Source organism: Ursus americanus, chromosome 16 (genome assembly GCF_024610735.1).
Source record: "Ursus americanus isolate L20-20 chromosome 16, mUrsAme1.1.p, whole genome shotgun sequence".
NCBI lineage: Eukaryota > Metazoa > Chordata > Mammalia > Carnivora > Ursidae > Ursus > Ursus americanus.
This window is the reverse complement of record NC_142142.1, coordinates 38,954,243-38,975,155: the sequence shown is the minus strand read 5'-3', so window position 1 is coordinate 38,975,155 and position 20,913 is coordinate 38,954,243. Positions and strand designations below refer to the sequence as shown.

General features: G+C 42.7%; 1 protein-coding gene across 2 annotated transcripts in view; it reads right to left on the bottom strand.

The window, feature by feature from the left end:
* Positions 1-20,913, bottom strand: part of SNX19 (sorting nexin 19) — a 51,665-nt gene that overhangs the window by 22,976 nt on the left and 7,776 nt on the right. For both annotated transcript variants that reach the window (XM_045790731.2, XM_045790733.2), the window contains exons 5-8: positions 20,317-20,447; positions 18,967-19,063; positions 18,290-18,470; positions 15,704-15,833 (exon numbers count right to left, since the gene is read on the bottom strand). In XM_045790731.2, the coding sequence (XP_045646687.2) occupies positions 15,704-15,833; positions 18,290-18,470; positions 18,967-19,063; positions 20,317-20,447 (539 nt within the window). The remainder of the gene's footprint in view (positions 1-15,703; positions 15,834-18,289; positions 18,471-18,966; positions 19,064-20,316; positions 20,448-20,913) is intronic.

Sequence of the window (20,913 nt, the reverse complement as noted above, 5' to 3'; positions counted from 1 at the left end):
ACCTCAACACTCCACTATCAGCAATAGACAGATCACCTAAGCAAGAAATCAGCAAAGAAACAAGAGCTTTGAATGCCATACTCGATGAGTTGGACCTCATAGATATATATAGAACACTGCACCCCAGAACCGAAGAATACTCATTCTATTCTAATGCCCATGGAACACTCTCAAGAATAGACCATGTTCTGGGTCACAAAACAGGTCTCAACCGATACCAAAAGACTGAAATTATTCCTGCATATTCTCAGACCACAACGCTCTGAAACTGGAACTCAAACACAAGGAAAAATTTGGAAGAAACTCAAACACTTGAAGACTAAGAACCATCCTGCTCAGGAATGATTCGATAAACCAGGGAAGCAAAAATCAATTTAAACAATTTATGGAGACCAATGAGAATGAAAACACAACAGTCAAAAACCTATGGGATACTGCAAAGGCAGTCCTAAGGGGGAAATACGTAGCCATCCAAGCCTCACTCAAAAGAACAGAAAAATCTAAAATGCAGTTTTTATATTCTCACCTCAAGAAGCTGGAACAGTAACAGAGGGACAGGCCTAATCCACGCATGAGGAAGCAGTTTACCAAGATTAAAGCAGAAATGAATGAATTAGAAACCAGGAGTACAGTAGAGCAGATGAACAGAACTAGAAGCTGGTTCTTTGAGAGAATCAATAAAATTGACAGACCACTGGCAAGACTTATCAAAAGAATAGAGAAAGGGCCCAAATTAATCAAATTATGAATGAAAAAGGAGAAGTCACAACCAACACCAATGAAATTGGAAGGATTATTAGAAACTTCTATCAATAGCTTTATGCCAATAAATTAAGCAATCTGGAAGAGATGGAGGCCTTCCTGGAAACCTATAAACTACCAAGACTGAAACAGGAAGAAATTGATTTTTTAAACAGGCCAATTAATTATGAAGAGATTGAGCCAGTGATAAACAACCTTCCAAAAAACAAAACTCCAGGCCCGGAAGGTTTTCCTGGGGAATTCTACCAAACATTCAAAGAAGAAATAATACCTATTCTCCTAAAGCTATTTCAAAAAATAGAAACAGAAGGAAAGCTACCAAACTCATTCTATGAGGCCAATATTACCTTGATCCTCAAACCAGGCAAAGACCCCATCAAAAAGGAGAATTACAGACCGATTTCCCTAATGAATATGGACGCCAAAATCCTCAACAAGATCCTGGCTAATAGAATCCAACAGTACATTAAAAGGATTATCCATCATGACCAAGTGGGATTCATCCCTGGGATGCAAGGGTGGTTCAACATTCGCAAATCTATCAGTGTCTTCGATTTTATCCAGAAAGAAAAATTCAAAAATCATATGATTCTCTCAATAGATGCAGAAAAAGCATTTGACAAAATACAGCATCCTTTCCTGATTAAAACCCCTCAGTGTAGGGATAGAGGGTACATTCCTCAATCTCATAAAAACCATCTATGAAAAGCCTACAGCAAATATCATTCTCAATGGGGAAAAGCTGGAAGCCTTTCCCTTAAGATCAGGAACATGACAAGGATGCCCACTCTCGCCACTATTATTCAACATAGTACTAGAAGTCCTTGCAACAGCAATCAGACAACAAAAAGGGATAAAAGGTATCCAAAACGGCAAAGAAGAAGTCAAAATGTCTCTCTTCGCAGATGACATGATACTCTCTATGAAAAACCCAAAAGAATCCACCCCCAAACTACTAGAAGTTATAGAGCAATTCAGTAATGTGGCGGGATACAAAATCAATGCTCAGAAATCAGTTGCATTTCTATACACAAATAATGAGACTGAAGAAAGAGAAATTAGGGAATCCATCCCATTTACAAGAGCACCAAAAACCATACGTTACCTTGGAATTAACTTAACCAGAGACATAAAGGATCTATATTCTAGAAACTATAAATCACTCTTGAAAGACATTGAAGAAGACACAAAAAGATGGAAAAATATTCCATGCTCATGGATCGGAAGAATTAACATAGTTAAAATGTCCATGCTACCCAGAGCAATCTACACTTTCAATGCTATCCCGATCAAAATACCGATGACATTTTTCAAAGAACTGGAACAAATAGTCCTTACATTTGTATGGAACCAGAAAAGGCCCTGAATCGCCAAGGAACTGTTGAAAAGGAATAACAAAGCTGGGGGCATCACAATGCTGGATTTCGAGCTGTACTACAAAGCTGTGATCACAAAGACAGCATGGTTCTGGCACAAAAACAGACACATAGACCAATGGAACAGAATAGAGAACCCAGAAATGGACCCTCGGCTCTTTGGGCAACTAATCTTTGATAAAGCAGGAAAAAACATCCTGTGGAAAAAAGACAAGTCTCTTCAATAAATGGTGCTGGGAAAACTGGTCAGCTACATGCAAAAGAATGAAACTTGACCACTCTCTCACACCATACACAAAGATAAACTCCAAATGGATGAAAGACCTCGATGTGAGACAGGAATCCATCAAAATCCTAGAGGAGAACATAGGCAGCAACCTCTATGGCATCGGCCAAAGCAACCTTTTTCATGACACATCTCCAAAGGCAAGAGAAACAAAAGATAAAATGAACTTGTGGGACTTCATCAAGATAAAAAGCTTCTGCACAGCCAAGGAAACAGTCAAGAAAACTAAGAGGCAGTCCACGGAATGGGAGAATATATTTGCAAATGATGCTACAGATAAAAGACTGGTATCCAAGATCTACAAAGAACTCAAACTCGATACGCGAGAAACAAATAAACAAATCATAAAATGGGCAGAAGATATGAACAGACACTTTTCCAATGATGATATACAAATGGCTAACAGACACATGAAAAAATGTTCAAAATCATTAGCCATCAGGGAAATTCAAATCAAAACCACACTGAGATACCACCTTACGCCAGTTAGAATGGCAAAAATTGACAAGGCAAGAAACAACAAATGCTGGAGAGGATGTGGAGAAAGGGGATCCCTCCTACATTGTTGGTGGGAATGCAAGTTGGTACAGCCACTCTGGAAAACAGTGTGGAGGTCCCTTAAAAAGTTAAAAATTGAGCTACCCTATGACCCAGCCATTGCACTACTGGGTATTTACCCCAAAGATACAGATGTAGTGAAGAGAAGGGCCATATGCACCCCAATGTTCATAGCAGCATTGTCCACAATAGCTAAATCGTGGAAGGAACCGAGATGCCCTTCAACAGATGACTGGATTAAGAAGTTGTGGTCCATATATACAATGGAATATTACTCAGCTATCAGAACGAACGAGTTCTCAACACTTGCTGCAACATGGACGGCACTGGAGGAGATAATGCTAAGTGAAATAAGTCAAGCAGAGAAAGACAATTATCATATGATTTCTCTCATCTATGGAACATAAGACCTAGGAAGATTGGTAGGGGAAGAAAGGGATAAAGAAAGGGGGAGTAATCAGAAGGGGGAATGAAGCATGAGAGACTATGGACTCTGAGAAAAAAACTGAGGGCTTCAGAGGGGAGGGGGTGGGGGAATGGGATAGACCGGTGATGGGTAGTAAGGAGGGCACGTATTGCATGGTGCACTGGGTGTTATACGCAACTAAGGGATCATCGAATCTTACATCAGAAACCAGGGATGTACTGTACGGTGACTAACATAATATAATAAAAAAATTAAAATAAAAAAAAAATAAATAAAGAAAAAAGAAGATTAGGGAGAAACCCCAGGGGATTATGGATAATGTGAAGATTATATTTTGGAATCCTTTCTAAAACAAGACCCCTATATAAGAGTGAAACTTTCACTGCAAGGACTGGACTGCAGGATCCAAAATCTCTCTCTTCCCCTTCTTTCCTCACTCCTGTGTGAACAGCAAGCTTGGGTCATTCTCAGTCACCAGGCAGCTATCCTGAGCCTTTCTTTCTCAGCACCTAAGGCTGGAAGGCGGGGGAAGAAGGGGAAGGCTGATTAAAATGGCCACCCCTTCAGAGGAATATTGAGTCCATGGAGGGGGAAAGGGAAGGGAGAGGGAGAGAAATGCTTAGAACTGGAGCACTGGAAAGAAAGGCAAGAAACAAAAGAGGGCAGAAGGCAGGAATTTCATTGTTGCTTGACAACCAAAGCCCTGTTGTTCCTGGTGAGTTTACCTCACAGTGAGATGTCCAGGCTGTGCTCTGGGCAAACCCAACCACTACAGGAGAGGAGGGAGGAGGGAGAAGTGAAGGATGGAAAGGTGGTAACTGTGTGCTCCACATGGTGAGACTGGCTCCCAACTTCTATTATATTTCAGGTTAGAGTATGCTCAGCCATGATCTGGAAGAGAATTAGGGACTGGGTTCAGATAAGCAGACACAGTAGGGTTCTAAATTATGCTGTGAAAACGGCTAGAGGAAGCTGGAAAAGACTAGTCTCAAAGAGAACAAGGGATAGACAGAGGCACTCATCAAAGTTAAGGCAACAGGGAAAATAATGGAAGGAGCATGGGGAAAAGGAACTAAAATGAACAGAAGCACGTTGCGGTAGAAGAGGTACCCAAAGGTATTTGCTTCCAGTTTCTTGTCTATGGCCTGAATTTTAAAACCTTTCCAAAGAGAAGGTTATCCATCCCGATACTAAGGATATGGAACAGAGCTCTGGTGACGACTCCAGTATCTCCACATAGTAGTAGGGATTTCGGGGGCACCACCTGTGGTTAGAAAACAAGGGGGGCAGGGAGGAAGTGGACAGGGGACTTATCTTGAGGCTGCATTTATATAGCAAGCATATCACGTTTACAGAGATTATATATTTATTGGGGAAGGGCTAACTTCCCCCCAAGAAAATCTCTGGCACCATAACTGGCACCATAATTACATCAGCACTAGATTAAGGTGTATTTCCTACTAGTTCACCCCTACTTCCTCCTTGCGCTAGTCCCATACAGGTCTACTCCTCCACAGGGCACCTGGTGAGTTGTTATATAAAGACAGAGGTATAGATCGAACCTCAAGAGTTAAAGTATGGCTGTCTCCCCAACACCAAGTTAACAGGAAAGAGCCAAATGATCTCCATCCATGGCTGAAGCAACAGGAAACACCCTTGATCATTTAAGAGGTGGATAAGATTCCCGACATCAGTGAGACCTGGCACTGACAATGTCTACCTCAGTGAGATGGAGATCTAGGATTCTGGTATACAAAAAAGACCTTGAGTATAGGACCCACTAGCTTATAGGGAATACCAACAGATTTTTTTTAACTTCGGATGTCCAGCTGGTTTAATCACCGTAGACTCTCCAGTTTACTCTGTGTTTCTGAGTCAAAAATGTTCTCCAATGAATCAGCTCCAGCACTGACTCCTTGAGGGGTGGAATGCACTCAAAGGGGCAACCTCTGGCAGTACATTCTGCTCAGAGAAGCAAGTGTCCACTGAAGACCGATCAGAACAGAGGGGAGAAGGGGGAAAGTTCTCAACATTTGGGCATTATCTGAAAGTCACTGGCCCGGAGGAGAGGGCAGATAAGTAGCTTCTGAATCAGGGAGCAAAACAGCAAATGGTTTCCATTATTATCACCACCAAGACAAGGACCTGTAATTGCAAAATGAATCCTCCCTCAAAGGCGACAAATGGGTCTAGTTTAACCTGCAGCACCACCTGGTGCCCAGACAGAGAATTCCTGTTCTAACTCCCCGAAGTCCCAATAGCTTGCTGAGCTTTCCAAGATGTATTTAACAAAATGATCTCTCACGGTCTTCTGTGCGCATGAACACTCTCTCTCACATACACATACCCTGTCTGTCTCTGTCCCGCTCAGAGAGGGACTGGATGAAGATATTAAAAATATGTTTAAAGGTTACTTTTTATTTCAAAGCAGAAACAATGCCCTCTCCTCTCTTTAAAATGCTTAGTGTCTGGAATATTCTCTACACTAAGCCTGTCTAAATGATACCTATCTTACACCCAGCTCTAAACACTTACTTTCCTCTATAAAGCCTCCCTAAACGCTTATGCCCAAGAATCCAATTTTTTTTTTTACTGTGTTTACAGTCTACCATGTCATTTAACCTCACGTTCAATATTTCGAATTGATTCATATGGGTTCTCTCTTTTCTTAGGCTGAAAGGACCTTGAAGTAGAAACAGTCACACGTTAGATCTGAAGAGCTAGCCCAGGCAGCTGCTACTTAATAGGTACATATAGGCATCAAATCTTACAGACTTTTCAAAAATTATCTGTAAAGAGGTCACCATAGCAAGAACTACATAAAGTTAGTTTCCTAGAAAGCGAATGAAGAGGGTCAGGAGCACCTGGATTAGGGGGCAGTTCCCTGGTTCTGAAGGAATTCTGAGGTTCTGCTCTGGATATGACTGCGGAAGACTTTCAGTATGTAAGACAGGATGGAAGACTGCACAGGGATCATATGAAGAAAGAGACCCTGATTTGAAGGGTGCAGAAAAGAACTTCTGTCTCCCAGGGTCTTTTGCTACTAACAGATCCCAAAGCGAGCACACTATAAAGCCTTCTCCCTCCACCCCTCCCAAAAAAGCATTAAAAGGTAAACATATTCTCTACATCAAGTATGTCACTGCCCTAGCAATTTAAGAGTCCCCAAGGAAATGGAACACGGAGCTTGTAAAGATGGACGAGAACTCCCAGTTACCGAGTGCGTCCATGTGCCAGGCATGTGCCAAGAGGCTTTCATTATCATCTCTTATCCTCCAGCTAACTTTGTGAGCTAGGCACTGTTATTCCCATTTGGAGAGTAACGGAGGCAGAGGGAGGTTAAGTGACTTGTTCTAAGTCACATAGACAGACGCAAAGGAGGATTTGAATTCGGATCTGACTTCAAAGCCCATATTCTTACTTCCCTGTGTGGAAGGAAAGAGGCCGAGAAGCACAACAGCAGGACATGTTTTTAGCAAGGGCCGGCTTAGGAGGCCCATGGCAGAGAGGACACTACGTTCTTTTGGAAAGTAGAGTGCCACTAGGATAGGAGAGGGCCTGAAGGGCCCAAAGGAAAAACCTCTTCTCAGGCTCAACCATGGCTCTGGGAATTCGAGGTGCTCACTTAAAGAGCTACGGGGGAGCGATATAACAGAGACTCAGTTTATACTGGTGTTTCTTGTCGTCGAGCATGACTGAGGAATCCCTGAGATCCTCACTCGTGATAAACAGAGGGATTGATTTGATTGGAATGGTATGCGATGTTCATTCGACCAAATTTGTTAAGTGCCTTCCACATATATGATTAGGTGCTGACGATAGAATGATGAATAAGACAGAGGCCCCGCTCTCAGGATACCGACAGTCTGAAACTGTCCTTCAGAACCGTCCTGGGTTCCTATTTGTGGTTACAGATGGGCAAGAGATACCAGTGACTTGACCTGAAGAAAGGTACTGAGGTTTAAATACCTCATGAGATTCTGTTTTATTCTTAACTGATGCAATGACCATTTCTGCCTCTCTGTTGGAGTGTATGAGAATTTACACGCAGAAGTGCCAAAACACACAGGCACAGGCAATCAGCTCCTACCTCTCTGTTACAACCTGAAAGATGTACTCAAGTAGAAACTGTCAGTATATGATAGAAAAAGACATGGTATCTTCATCCAAAGGTGGGTGTAGAGTAAGTGACACTCAAGAAATATGACAGGGAGGCCGCTCATAATAGGAGAGACTCCTGGGGCCCATCCTGGCCCCATCTACAGAAGAGAACTTCCCTTTGTCAAGGTCTAGTGGGACAGGTGTGAGACAAGCAGTGTCTCTTTTCCGCCAAGGAAGCACAATACAACGTGAGCAAAGCCATCAGGGCAAAAAATTATTTTCAGCACCTCTAAAAACTACTTTGAGTCAATAATGAGAGGGCCGAAAATAATCTGACAGGAAAATCTGGAGACTTAGTTTGAGATAATTTTGAGACTCAGTTTGTATCTGGGGCTCTTGCAATAGTATGCTACTTTCCTACAGAAACTGCATGGAGAGAGAGAGCAGGTGTAAGAAACCACAAGGCGTCAGAACTCAATTACGAGAAAGAGAAGTCTATGGAGCAAAGGAGAAAGCTGTAATCTATGTTTCCTGAGAAACTCTTAATCTTAACTCATAAAATCTTTTTCTGACTGAGAACAGGATGCAGAGCAGGGATACCTAAGGGAGACTATGTAATCTCTGATCCAGAAATGTTTTAAGAATAAAATCAGAAATATGCAGACGGAATTTATATACTACCATCATGTGCACGTGTCCCTGAGTTCAGTCAGATGGAAAGCAAGAGAGACCAGATGCAAATAAGGCAAAGGGACTTGCAAGTGAGGCCAGATCTAGCGGCCACGGCTTGGTGAGAAACCCTGCGGAGTGGGGAGGCAGCGCAGAACAACAGAAATTGCACGGGCTTTGAGGCCAGGATAACTGAAGTGGAATCTCGGGGCTGGTAATTATTAGCTCTGCGATTCTGGGAAGGTTAATCTGAATATCCTTTTTCTCACTTGTAAAAGGTATAAATATAGGTCTATCTCACAGAACTGCACTGCACATCACTACATGAAGCAAAAAGCTGCTTACTTGGTATAGTTAGTATTAAATAAATGTCAGCTCCCTTCCGGTGCCATTTGCTTGTACCCTTTGGTGGCAGGCCTGGAGTTTCCCTTAAGATATAACCAAGGTCAGAAAGACCCTTTATCCATCTGCTACCTAGACATGCCCACCGAGAAAGAGGCCCTTCAACGGACTCCGCTTAAGGAACACCTAAGATCCTGGAGTGACCTATGAGAATCAGTGCAAGCAGAGTACATGGTCAGCCATTCATAACTGTCTTTCAGGAAGATGAACATGCATGCCTGGCAGCACAGCCCTCTGCAAGGGTCCCCTCCTCTCTCTCCACATGCCTTTTCCTGACCTTTCCTGGGAGATGGTTTGTAGGGACTGCATCTCTAAGAAAAAGAGTCCATGGCCTGGCATAAAGTCCAGAACTTGCCATTTAATTTTCTCCTGGGCCCACCGCTTGTTGGACTCCTTAAACCTGACACATTCTTTCTTTCCTCTTTCATCTCTATAGAATTCCTGACTTGACATACTTTTCTATTCTCCTTTGCCCACAAGATTACAGAAACTTCTTTTTTTCCTTCCTTGTTTTACCACGCTATTCCCTTCTCACGTGCCCCACCCCCCAACCCACACACACATATGCACACAAACACACTCACTCACTCACTCTTTAAGAAATCCTGATGTAGATGCCAGGAATGTGTCTGCTGCCCTTTTGACACAGAGTCTGATGCCATCTTCGGGGCCATGGGGAGGGCAGAGCCACGGGACGTGGCATTCGTGTACTCTACTGCTAGCCTGTCTCATATTTTTATCATGGCATTGCTCTGGGCATCCAGGCAGGGAACCAGTCCAGCTTCTTCTCATTCCTTTGCTCTACATCAGGACTCCATTATAATCTCACCCCTTACCTTGGCTGGATCTTCCTGCCCCAAACCTTCTACCATCAATGGAGCACAGTACATCTCTCCTCTTTCCCTCCAACCTAGTCATGCCTGAGTACTTGTCCAATTTCCTAACCCTGATTCTGATGCACGCAGGGATACTGGTAAGTTTCTTCTGTTTTCGGACATGAGCAGTCTGCATAAGCTGGATTCACTCCTTGGCTTAGCCTGCTACCCCCACTCCTCTGCCCCTCCCTTTGTCTCTAGTTCCAAACAAGGAGTGCTCCTTCTTACATAATTGGATGTTCCCAGCACAGAAGCTGACACATGAGGTCAGGCACGCATGCGTGCAAGACTTCCCTTTGACTTAACAATGCCTTTTTTGGGCATCTAACTTCTCTTCAGCTCCCTTCCCCTCCACTCTCTCCACACCATCAACAATCAAGGGAGATTTATGAAGCCTGGCTCAGCTCAGAACTCTTCCAACCTTGGCTTAGAAGGAGGGGTCATGAGGTTGAATTTACTCTCCTTTTTTTTTTTTTTTGCAGGCTGGAAAGCAAGCTTGAGTGAGGGAGTGCACGCTCATGATTTGGCAAGAGTCCTTGGCGTCCAAGGCAGTTATGTATATATGGGTCTTTTAAGGGAGCAAGGAGAGTAAACAAAGCTGAAGGCAGAACGTATTATCTTCTTGGAGATGATAATGCAGGAGGTTGGAAAATTAGGGCATTTTAAGGAGATGAATGTAAATCTAGATGGCCGTACCGTCCCCGATGCCCCAGCTGCTGTGTGTTCATGATGGCTAGAGAAGCAGCAGTTACTATCAGTGGCACCAGTACCGACTATCCTTCTCTTTAATGTGCAGAACTCAAAGAAGGAGAAGAAGGAGAGCCCAAGTAATCTGCAAAAGGATACAGCTCTGATCCTTATGGTTTCAGAGACACAGTAAACATGGTGCTCCCTGGGCAGCAGTCAGAGGGACAGTCTCAGAGAGGCCAGCACTGAAGCAGGAAGCAGGGAGGGACCACACCGTACCTCTTGTCAGGGTAGCAATGGTAGGTGGAGTGTCAGGGGAGGTGCTGCAGCTTTGGGGGGATATCAAATTCCACCTTCTCTGCTTACCAAAGCAAGTAAAGCCCAGGAATGTAGCACTGTATGAACCTCTTTTTAAAAATAAAAAGAAATGTAAGCTGTCCAGGGGAGAAGTAACATGGGCTGACCTTAGGATGCTGCGGGGCCCTTTGCGTTACACGTGAATGTGCATACACATAAACGTGGTTTGGAGTTTACAAAGTGACTGATAATCTCCTCTTGAGGAATGCAGACTACTCTGAGGCAAAGATTTTTGTTGGTTTTTAATCCCTTCAAATCTCAAGGCAATCCCTGAAAGATAAAGTCATTACAGCTGAAAATCAGACAAACATGGGTTCGAATTCTGTGTGTGTTATACTTATTAGCTCTGTGATCTGGAGTAAAAAACCGTAATTCTTTGTAAGCCTCGGCTTCCTCATCTTTGAAATGGAGATCATAAGACCTCTTTCACAGAGCTTGTGGGGGGATTAAGTGATATAATACACTTGCGCATTCAGCACAGTGTCTGCGCAAAGTAAACTCTCGACAAAGGTTTGCTGGATACTAAGTATCCTGAAGGAGACAAGGTCATCAATGTCTCCACGCTGAGTCCTGAAATATGCCCTGTCTTTTCCGTGTCTACCACGCACAGGGGAACTTGCTGGTACGAGACCACAGACCACAGATCCTTCAAGCCTCTGGAAAGGGAACTGGGATTCTCTTTCCAGATACCCACAGTTTCTTCCTCACTCCTATCTTAGAAAAGCTTTAAGAGCACTGTGAACCCAGAACAAGATATTTGAGAAGCGGGCCATGTTTAAAAAGATGGAATGATTTCTAGGGAAAGATGAAAGGCCTTGACCAGGCAAGGATGAGACTCTTAGTTCTAGTCTGTGGAGACTTGGGGTGAGAAGGATGTCAGCTGGCTGTGTTCCTATTTCCATTGCAGCTAACACAAAACAAAATGGACTTACGGACAAAATTTGATTAGCAATAAGTACGAACTTTTTGACAGGAAGGGAGATGAGACAACTGACTAAGTACAAAATACCATCGCCTGGAAAAATCTATGATGAACAAAGATAACAGACCACAGTTACAAAGGGTTTTCCAAAAGTAATAGCCACAATATTCTGTTCTTGCACAAGATTCATACTGGCTCCGTTCAAAAACACTAAATATATCCAGAATCTCTCTCCTTTAAAAAACAGAGATGCCACCCCATTTAAAAAAAAAAAAAAAAAAAGTAAAAGGAAAGTCAAGGGAAATTTAGCTGTAAGCCCTCTCCCTGATTTTGTGTATGGTGTGAGCTACCTGTAGGTTTTGCTCATCTTCATTCACCTGACAGCTACGTACCCACCTAAATAGAAGCGTGGTTCTAATGGAAGAGTCAACAGATGGGGACGCAAAGGTTAAAACAGCCTGATTCAAAGTTCTTTTCATGAGGAAAGGCACTACTTGATTCCAGCAGCTCTCCCCACCCATGTAACCAGCAGCACCAGTAATCCTGGAAAATACTACTGAACTCTATACTTAACCTGCGCTTGTCTGTGCTGAAAAGAGACCCAGGTGGTCTGCTTCCTGATGTAAGACATGGGAACACTCTGGTTGTTGCTTTAACAAATGAGCCCATTGGCACAAAGTCACCTTGAAAGGCCTTATGAAGTCTCTATTGTTTAGGAGCTCTATTCTCTGTTAGCTCGGAGACAGGCATAGTGGGGATAGTGGTAGCTATGAGAGGAGACCGGTATAGAGTGGGGCATCCTGAAGTCACAGAAGTCATCCTGAAGACATAAAAGTAGAGCAGATTTGGGGCCACTAGCTGGAGGAGTTAAAAACAGAAAATACCTTTTATCCTTCCTTCCTTTTTCTGAAGTACAAATATTAAGACCTAACATCTACTGGACACCTTTTATAAACCTAAACAGATTGATACTACTATTATTCTTATTTTCCAGATGGAAACCAAAGCTCAGGGAGATTAATCACAGCAAAGAAGTAGTATACGGTGTAGATAAGAACCTGGGCTTTGAAATACCTGGTTTTGATTTCTGGCTCCACCATGCATTAGCTTAATGATCATGGATAAGGCCCTCAGTTTTAACCTCCATGAAACTGTACAAAATGTGAAAAGTAGGGACAGAGTCTGTTTCATTCACTACTGACCAGCCTGGTGAATAAAGGAGTCAGACCAAAACAATTTCCCAGCTGGACAGAGAGGTAAGAGCATTTCAAGGTAAAGTGGATGAATGCTACAAACAGCCTGGACAACTGTCTACCAGTATGCTTAGACCAGAGGTCGCAACATATGTACTTCTGCACATTCCATCCGTTCCACTTTACCCTTGTCTCTTCCCTAACCCTAGAGAATTGATAACCACCGCCCACTGAGGTAAATGCAATCCGGCTTAGAATTCTCTGTCTGAAATTCCCTTGTATTTAATCTTCCTGTTTTAGATTTCCAAGAACCCTAACTATGTAAAACACTACTTCTTCAATAATTCCCAAATATATTTCTCTCGCCTTCCCTGGTACTGGCTCAAGCCCTTTAATATTTCGAGTTGTTCGAACTTTAAGTCAACTTCTTCCTACCTTTTTAATATATGAATCTTAATCTTTTAAAAATTTCTCCTGACTTAGCTATACTTTTCTGTTCCTACTGAATAATTTCTTGTGTTCTGAAACCAATTCATCATGTAAATGACTTCAAGGATGGAGGGTAATCAATTATCACAAACTAGCTAGTTTGAGAATCTTCCAGTTTTTGGAAAGCACTTGGAAGATCAGCAAGGGGAAACTTAACAGAGGAAGAAGAAATGAAGGATTGGTTAGCAACATTCACAGGTGACTGAATAAGAACGCAGAGAGACTCTACTTCAAGTAGGAAGGTAATGAGAAAGGAAATGTTTATTCTTTTATCAATATTTAATGATCATCTTCGATGTCCTGTGCTAGTTGCTGGGGATATATTGCCAGGTCTAGTCCTTAAAGAACTGGTAGTGTAAGGCAAAGTTTCTCAACCTCTGCACTACTGACATGTTGGGTAGGATGATTCACTGTTGTTTGGGGGGGGGGGGGATGCTGTCCTGTGTAATGTAGGATGTTCAGCAGAATCCCTGGCCTCTACCCACTAGATGAAATAGCTTCCTGCCTCTTTCCTCAGTTGTGATAACCAAAAATATCTCCAGATACTGCCAAATACTCCCGGGAGAAAACAGCCCCCCACTTGAGGACCACAGTTTAGGGAAAGAAGATCATTTCTCTAATATACTGATAAGTATAATCATCACAACTTTGAGAGTAGAAAAGAGGGCTCCTTAGTTCTGGGGGAAGGTGGGAGAGGATACCACAAGGAGTTTCACAGAACAAATGACATTTAGTGCTACATTTTTGAAAAATATTTAGCAATAGGCCAAGCAGACAAGAAGATGGAGAGTTTTGGACGTAGGGAAGGAGACAGAATGAGAGAGACAAGATAGAATGAGTAGAAGAATGAACAGAGAAAGACCATTTTGGTAGAGATAAGAGGAAGAATAAAGGCCTGAAGGAAGAGAGACCAGAGTGTTCAGGCCACGATGAATGGTTTGCATGGGAGAGAATCAGAAATAAGGCTGGGACCAGACCATGTCACATAGGAAAGGAGCTGAAATTTTAATATAATAAATAAACATGTATTTTAAACACAGTGGAGCCCTTTTTCAAACAAAAACTTACCCAGATCCCTAGCCTATTACACTGACCAAAATGAAATTTCTTTGATTAGATCATGGTCCACTCAGTTTTCCCCTCAGCTTCTAAAGCACCTCTGCGGAACCCTAGAACTCTGGGAAACATAGTGGAAAAATCACTTTTGTAGGCAATAGGGCACCACTGAAGGATATTAGGTATGGACTATATGTTCGTATTTGCTTTTCGGAAAAAGCACTCTAGTGGCAGAGCTGAGTACGGAGGAGGGACAAGGGGGAAAGTCAAAGGGCATGGAGACTAGTCAGCATTTTATATGTGGATTTCGCTTGGAGACCGGTTGTCAGCTACAACATGTAGGAAAAAGCACACTGGCTTTGGAGTTATACACATCTAGCTTCAAAGTCCAGGTGTCATTAACTATGACCTTGGGTATGCTAACTGACCTTGCCAATCTCTATTTTCTTCTATAAAATGGAGCTACCTACCTCACTTGGCTGCTACAAGAAAATGTTATGTACACAGAGGTCAGTGCTGGCATATGATGAACACTCAGCAAATATGAAAGTGCATCCTCTTCTCTCACTAGGTCTTATTATTATTAAAGCTCCCTAAGCTTCCCTGATCTTAAGTAACTCTGAGAGTCGGAGGGCAGATTTACTTGCTCCTTGTTAATGGATTTTCTACTTGTAGAACTGACACACAATTCTGTTTTTAAAAACAGGTTTTCTTTTTGGAGTGACCTATTATGATGAGCCATATGCTAACAGAAGAGGTCAGAATTTGGCTGCTTCTTACTTTAGGATCTGCCAGGATGTCTCAAAAGAGAGAAATTAAAACAAGAAAGGTCAAAACACAAGCACTGTGTATATCTGTCTGGCTCTGAGACCATGTCTCTGGCCATCCTGAGTTTAGCAAAGTTTGTGTCAGTTTCATGGTTAGAAGTCAGCAGCTAAAAACTCCAACCATGTGCAGATCTTTTAGGAGATGAACGTGGAGTTGGGATCACAGTCCACATTTTATATCCAAGTATACTTTTATTCCTTACCATCCTGTGTAAGTACTTCTTTAGTTGTGAATATTTACACACCTTTTGGAGAAAACAGTCTTTATTTTCGGAGCACTGATCCATTTTCTCCTTGTCTCATTGTTTATCATCACAGTGAATATATACCGTCAGTGGAGAGAAATGTCCATTGTAACGAGGTGAAAGGTATAGGGCTTAGGGGTATAACTGGATAGAAAATTGAACCCCGAGTACGAAGAGTTGAGGTGAAGGGTTTTAAGATCACAGGCAGCGTCTATAACTCAGTGGATTATGCCAGAAGTCTTACAGAAGCAGACCCATTTATACTTTAGATGATGAGGTGATTAACACAAACCTTTTGGAACTGTTCGGGCAGTCTTCATCCCTGGGCACCTATGACAGAGTCTCTGTCTTCCCTTATGGCTGCAGGCTGCCTGGACTCTACACTTTCCCTCTCCAGTGCAGAATTCAGCATCACATCCAACCCCTGTCCAACCTTAGACTCTAATACGATGGAGAACTCTGCCATCTTACCTCTGAACTAGGGTTCCGAACACAAGATGAAGAACTTTCTGCATGTTTTCTGTACATAGCCATCTCCACTGTTCCATCAGCAGCAAGAGGAGCAGATCTAGGGCTGTGTCAGCTAGCTCCGTCTCTGCTCCTGGGGAATGAAAAGGCATCAAAGGTAACTCAGAAAAGACCCATTCTGGAGGAACATATTTCAATGCACTGGATCTTCACCTTTATATCAATCATCTTGTATTTCTGTAATTCTTCTGTACTCAAATCAAGAGATGTTTACTTTATATCTAAAAAGTGCAGTGATAGGCTCTGTATTTCTTTATAATTCTTTATGTTCCTTAGTCATTCAGTAATATTTACCTTTCTAAAAGATTTTGCATATAATTATTATGCCTATCGAGCTTCTGTTTCTTTTGTATGTCCCCCTGGGAACTGAATACATTCTGTTCCAAGAAACTGCTCCCAACTAGTGACTAACTGGAACTGGCAAGGCCCCATCTCTTCCATCCTTATATTCCACTAGCCTCCACAAAGCATCATGGAAATGTTGTGTGCAACAGATTTGGGGAAAGTTTTGGGATTCACTCTCTTGTAAGCAAGTTGCTTTGAAAGCATCTCCATTACACAGAGCTGTTGGGTTGGGATCCAGAAGCCTTCAGTTTGGTTCTGAGATAACACTCGGTTCGAGAAAGAGCATTCCACCTTTGGTAAAATATGCCATGACAATGACTGATTTCTTTCCTCTTTCAAAGACTGGAAAGACCACAGGTGACTTCACACCCATGCTAGGGTGAAGTCTCCTGAACAGATGGTACTTTATGGATGGAAGCATCTGTTCTTTAACCCCGGTCAGGGGGTCCCATGTCATCTGTGATTTGCTTCCCAGGAGATGTCCCCAGGAATACATAATGTTCCAGAATCAATCTCAGCAATCTGGTGCTACTGCTGTGATTAATATCATAATTAATCATCAACAATAATTTTGTTAGTCTAGGACCAATGGGTATTGTCTGGGCCAGGCTGCCCAAGCGCTCCTCCCTACAGGGTTCTTCAGGACATTAATAACTTCAGATTTGGCTGAATATTCGAGAACTCAATCCTACTTTTTTCTTAATCCCTTCTAATATATATATCTTTTCTGCACTGCATTTCAAGGGGGCATGGGAACTGGTATGTTTACTTCCCAGTCATTTGCTCAAAGACAGGATATTCAGTTCCTTGGGAAACAGCACCATCCTGAGCGTCAGCCACCCTCCTCCACCTTATGATTTTCTCAGGTTTAGTGTTTACCTAGAGCTGCCACCATGTGGTGACAGCTAGTCACAGCAGTAAAAAATAAGAAAGCAGGAGGAGGCACCAACTCCTGTGGAAGAAAATGTAATTTCCTATCATGTGAGCATTTTGAATTTCTCAGGGCTAGAAGAAAAGCTCAGGCATAAACTATACCCTTAGAGATATGATGTTCAAAATTTACAGGCTTGACCTTGGCTAGAATTATACTGTTTCACCCATTTCGTCTTATTTGTAACTTCTTACAGTTCTCTGATGCTTTTACTGTCGTAACACTTTGATTTATGTAACCAGTGAGGTATGTGGGAAGAGGTGGGGTTGTGAACTTAATTTTTTACACAGTTAAGCTGAGGTCCACACACTAGAGGTCAGGTGACTGTTCAAGTGCACCTGAGAAACAATGATCTGAAATCAGCCTTTTTCCCCCCCTTCTGAACCCAGGGTTTTGTGATCTTTTCTTTTCAGTGGGAGACTCTGTCTTGGTGGAACTGAAAAACTCTTTTATTATAAGTTCTAGCTCAGCAAACACATTAATATCCAGGTCTCCCAATTTTTTCTCTGTAAAAAAAACCTCTGCACTTCTTTTGGGAAGCAAACCTCCCTGTCCTCACCCCTTCTCCCTTCCTGCTCTATGTTGGGGAACTGGGTAGTGTTATCTGCTATGGCAGTAAATAAAACAGAAGGAAAAGATCCAGGGAAAAGGAAGAATTCCATGTTGGGCTTCAGTAGCCCAATGGTATATCTAAGTGGAGATTTCTGGTAAGCAAGAGGAAACACAACATCCAATATTTAGGCATCATCAGCACATGGTAGATTTAAAATCAGGAGTACAAATGAGATCACTCACGGGGGAGTATATAGAGTAAGAACAGAGAGCTAAAAATGAAGTTCTGGAAGGCTAGTAAGGGAACCAACAATGGGGCCTGAGAGGGGACCACAAGAGAGGTGGAAAGAAAACCAGGAAAGGGGTATCACAGACACGAAAGAAAGAAAGTTTGTAGGTAAAGGGAGTAGTCCAAAGATGCCAAAGCACGGCAAAAACAACATAAGTAAGATAATGATATTATAAGCACGGATCTTATTTTGCTGGACCAGAACTCCCTGTTTTTGTGCCCTGCTCCTTTTGACTCAGCTCTGCGGACTATGTCAAATTCTTCTTTGTATCCCAGGACTCGGCACAGTACCTCAAACACTGGTGTTTAACACATGGCTTGCTTAGCTGAATACAAGAGAAAATACATCAATGAATCCCAACTGTCACACCGTGCCTCCCTTCTCTGTGGGAGTGGGGATCTTGTCACGTACCTGGGTCACCATTGCTGATGTCTTGGGCTGGCACAGCTGCTTCTGACAAGTAACCATCCATACAACCTTTGGGGATTTGTTCAGGATCTTTTTCTGGGGCTTCTGCTGGCTGCATTTCTAATAACTTTGTCTGTTTTTCAATAAAGGATTCCATCCCAGACATGGATAGGATCTCTGACTCCTGAAGAAAAAGCCAGTGGCACATCACATAAAGAATGAGGAAAATAGGAGAGTAACCGTGGCCCTTCAGGTTTTCCCTGTTCTTTCCCTGCACAAGTATCATGAGTATAGAACCCAACTGACTCTGTGACCACCTTCGGAAAGTTTTCACTTTCTACCTAAATTGCAAGTAAAACAATGCCTTTGTATTCTCACTTGCTGCAAATACATTTGGGTGATCTGTTCTCTCCCAGGAACTGGCTTTCCTTCTCATTCTGCCATCCTTTGTTCCAAGCCCATGACCCTTGAGAAGCCAACCTGCCGACCCAGAGTGGGTAGGAATTAGAAACCACTGAGAGAAAACACTTTTTGAATAAAAACTGGAGATCCAGATGCTGGGTAAGTCCTTTAGCAAGGCACCTACATCCCTCCTGACGTTGGAGAATGTCTCAATTGCCTGTAACTGCAGGATCAACATCCCAGCTATTAATTCCAGGAGTTATCTAGAAACTTCTCACCACACTGCCTTCCTGGAGACAATAGAGAATCTTCTCAGGTGCCTCAGTTATATTCAGTGCTGGAGCAATCTTACTGGAGGAGAACCTCAATCTGGACCTGGTATTGACACAAAGAGCAGAAACAGAACATAATTCATGGTTTTAATCTCCCAACAAAGGGCTGCCAAGTATTACTACCTTAAAACAAGAACATCCATACTTATTCTTGGGAGCTTACTAGGGTCAGAGTTGCCAGGAGAGACCTGGCCCTGAAATTCCCGAAACTGATACACATTCTGGCAATTCTTAATACATAGTACAACCATTGCACTAAGCTATGGCCACAGTGCGTTTGTGAAGCACTTTTGCTCATGTAAAACAGGGACCAGTCTATCGTGGTTGTATTCCCATAAGCTAGAAGAATGGCAAATACATACTCATTAAAAATTTGTTGGAGATTAAATAGATACATGGCATAAACCAAGGTTGTTGTTGTTGTTAGTACCCTTTTCGCATGTCCACTTATTCTCCTAGTGTTCCAAATAAAGGTAGGGAAGGGACCACAAGTGTTAACCTCACATTTTAAGGCTCTTATAAGCACAGATACGGTCACCCTTCAAAATACGGGCTCAGTAAAAAAGGCTAAAAATTGTGTTACTGCTGGTCCATGAGACATGAACACAGAAACAAAGACGGTCAGACATATAGACACAAACATACAAACTCTCCACCTTTCCCTCTTCCCCCCCTCCAACACACACACACACACACTCTGTCTCTCTCACTCTCTCACTCTTTCTCTTCATAATGGTCCAGATACAGATATAAAATTTGCAGTAAGGGTTAAGTGTGGTGCCCTCCCTTCCGCATGCTGGCTTCTGAAATGGTGTGTGTAGGATCCTAGTAAAGGACAGAATAGCCAAAAACAGGTCCTATGGGTGTTCATTCTGGCCATTTCCTGTTTATTGCCAGTACATGCATCTTCTGAGCTAAGATTTCCAGGAATGATGACAAACAGAGATCAGTTACAAGCCTTAATTCTTAATAGGTAAGAAACATCTCAATTTTCCAGGAAAATAGAAAAGGAGAATATACATATTCTATAGTTTTCCTTCTCGTCGAAAGTTCCCGGTCAGTTTAAATCCTGGGTTCCCGTAGCAAGACAAATATTCAGAAGGGATGCCTACGCTGGATCTCAGGCTCCTCTGGGTTGAGCACTGAGGAGTGTGGGGTCTGGCTTTGTATAAAAACTGGTATGTGTGACCCATCTCTTCTCTCCTAGGGCTTGGGAGTGGGGCTAGGCTTTGGCTCAGGACTGGCAATCACCCCGAGAACTGGAAAGGGTCCCCGGGTGACTGAAGGGCTTCTCACTTGCTAGGCTTCTTGCCTTCTGTCTGGGGCTTGCTTTCTGTCTCGGCCTCACTCAGCTCTTCTGTGGGGCTTTGGGGTTCGGAGCGAGGAAATGCTGTCTTCAAGGTGTCCACGATAGCACTTACCACCATCTGCAGGGGTCAGAGGTGCAAGGTCAGACAGAAACCACCAAATGAGCAGGTGTCTCGTGGGGCTTCGTGCAAGGAAGATGAGCACAGAGCGGGTCTAGCTAGTGGAGACTTTTCATCAGCAAACTCAGATACCAGACATTCACTGGCAACTATCCCCCCTTTTCTCGATGGCCATAAAAATCTGCTTCCTCACAGAGTTAAGACAAACAATGCCATTGGAAAAGAAGCCAAAATAAACAATGAGATAAATAAAAAGCTCGGAGTTCTGCAGGCTGGTGAAACACTTCATTTTTCAATTTCTTTCCTTGTATATGAGGGAATGATTTTTATTTCCAAATCAATAATACTTTCACCAAGATGTGAATAAATGGAAGTGATATAGGTAGGAATATATGGAAAAGAGAAAGAGTAAAGATTATCGAATAAGAAATACATTCTAGAAGCACATATAATATTAACATGCTCA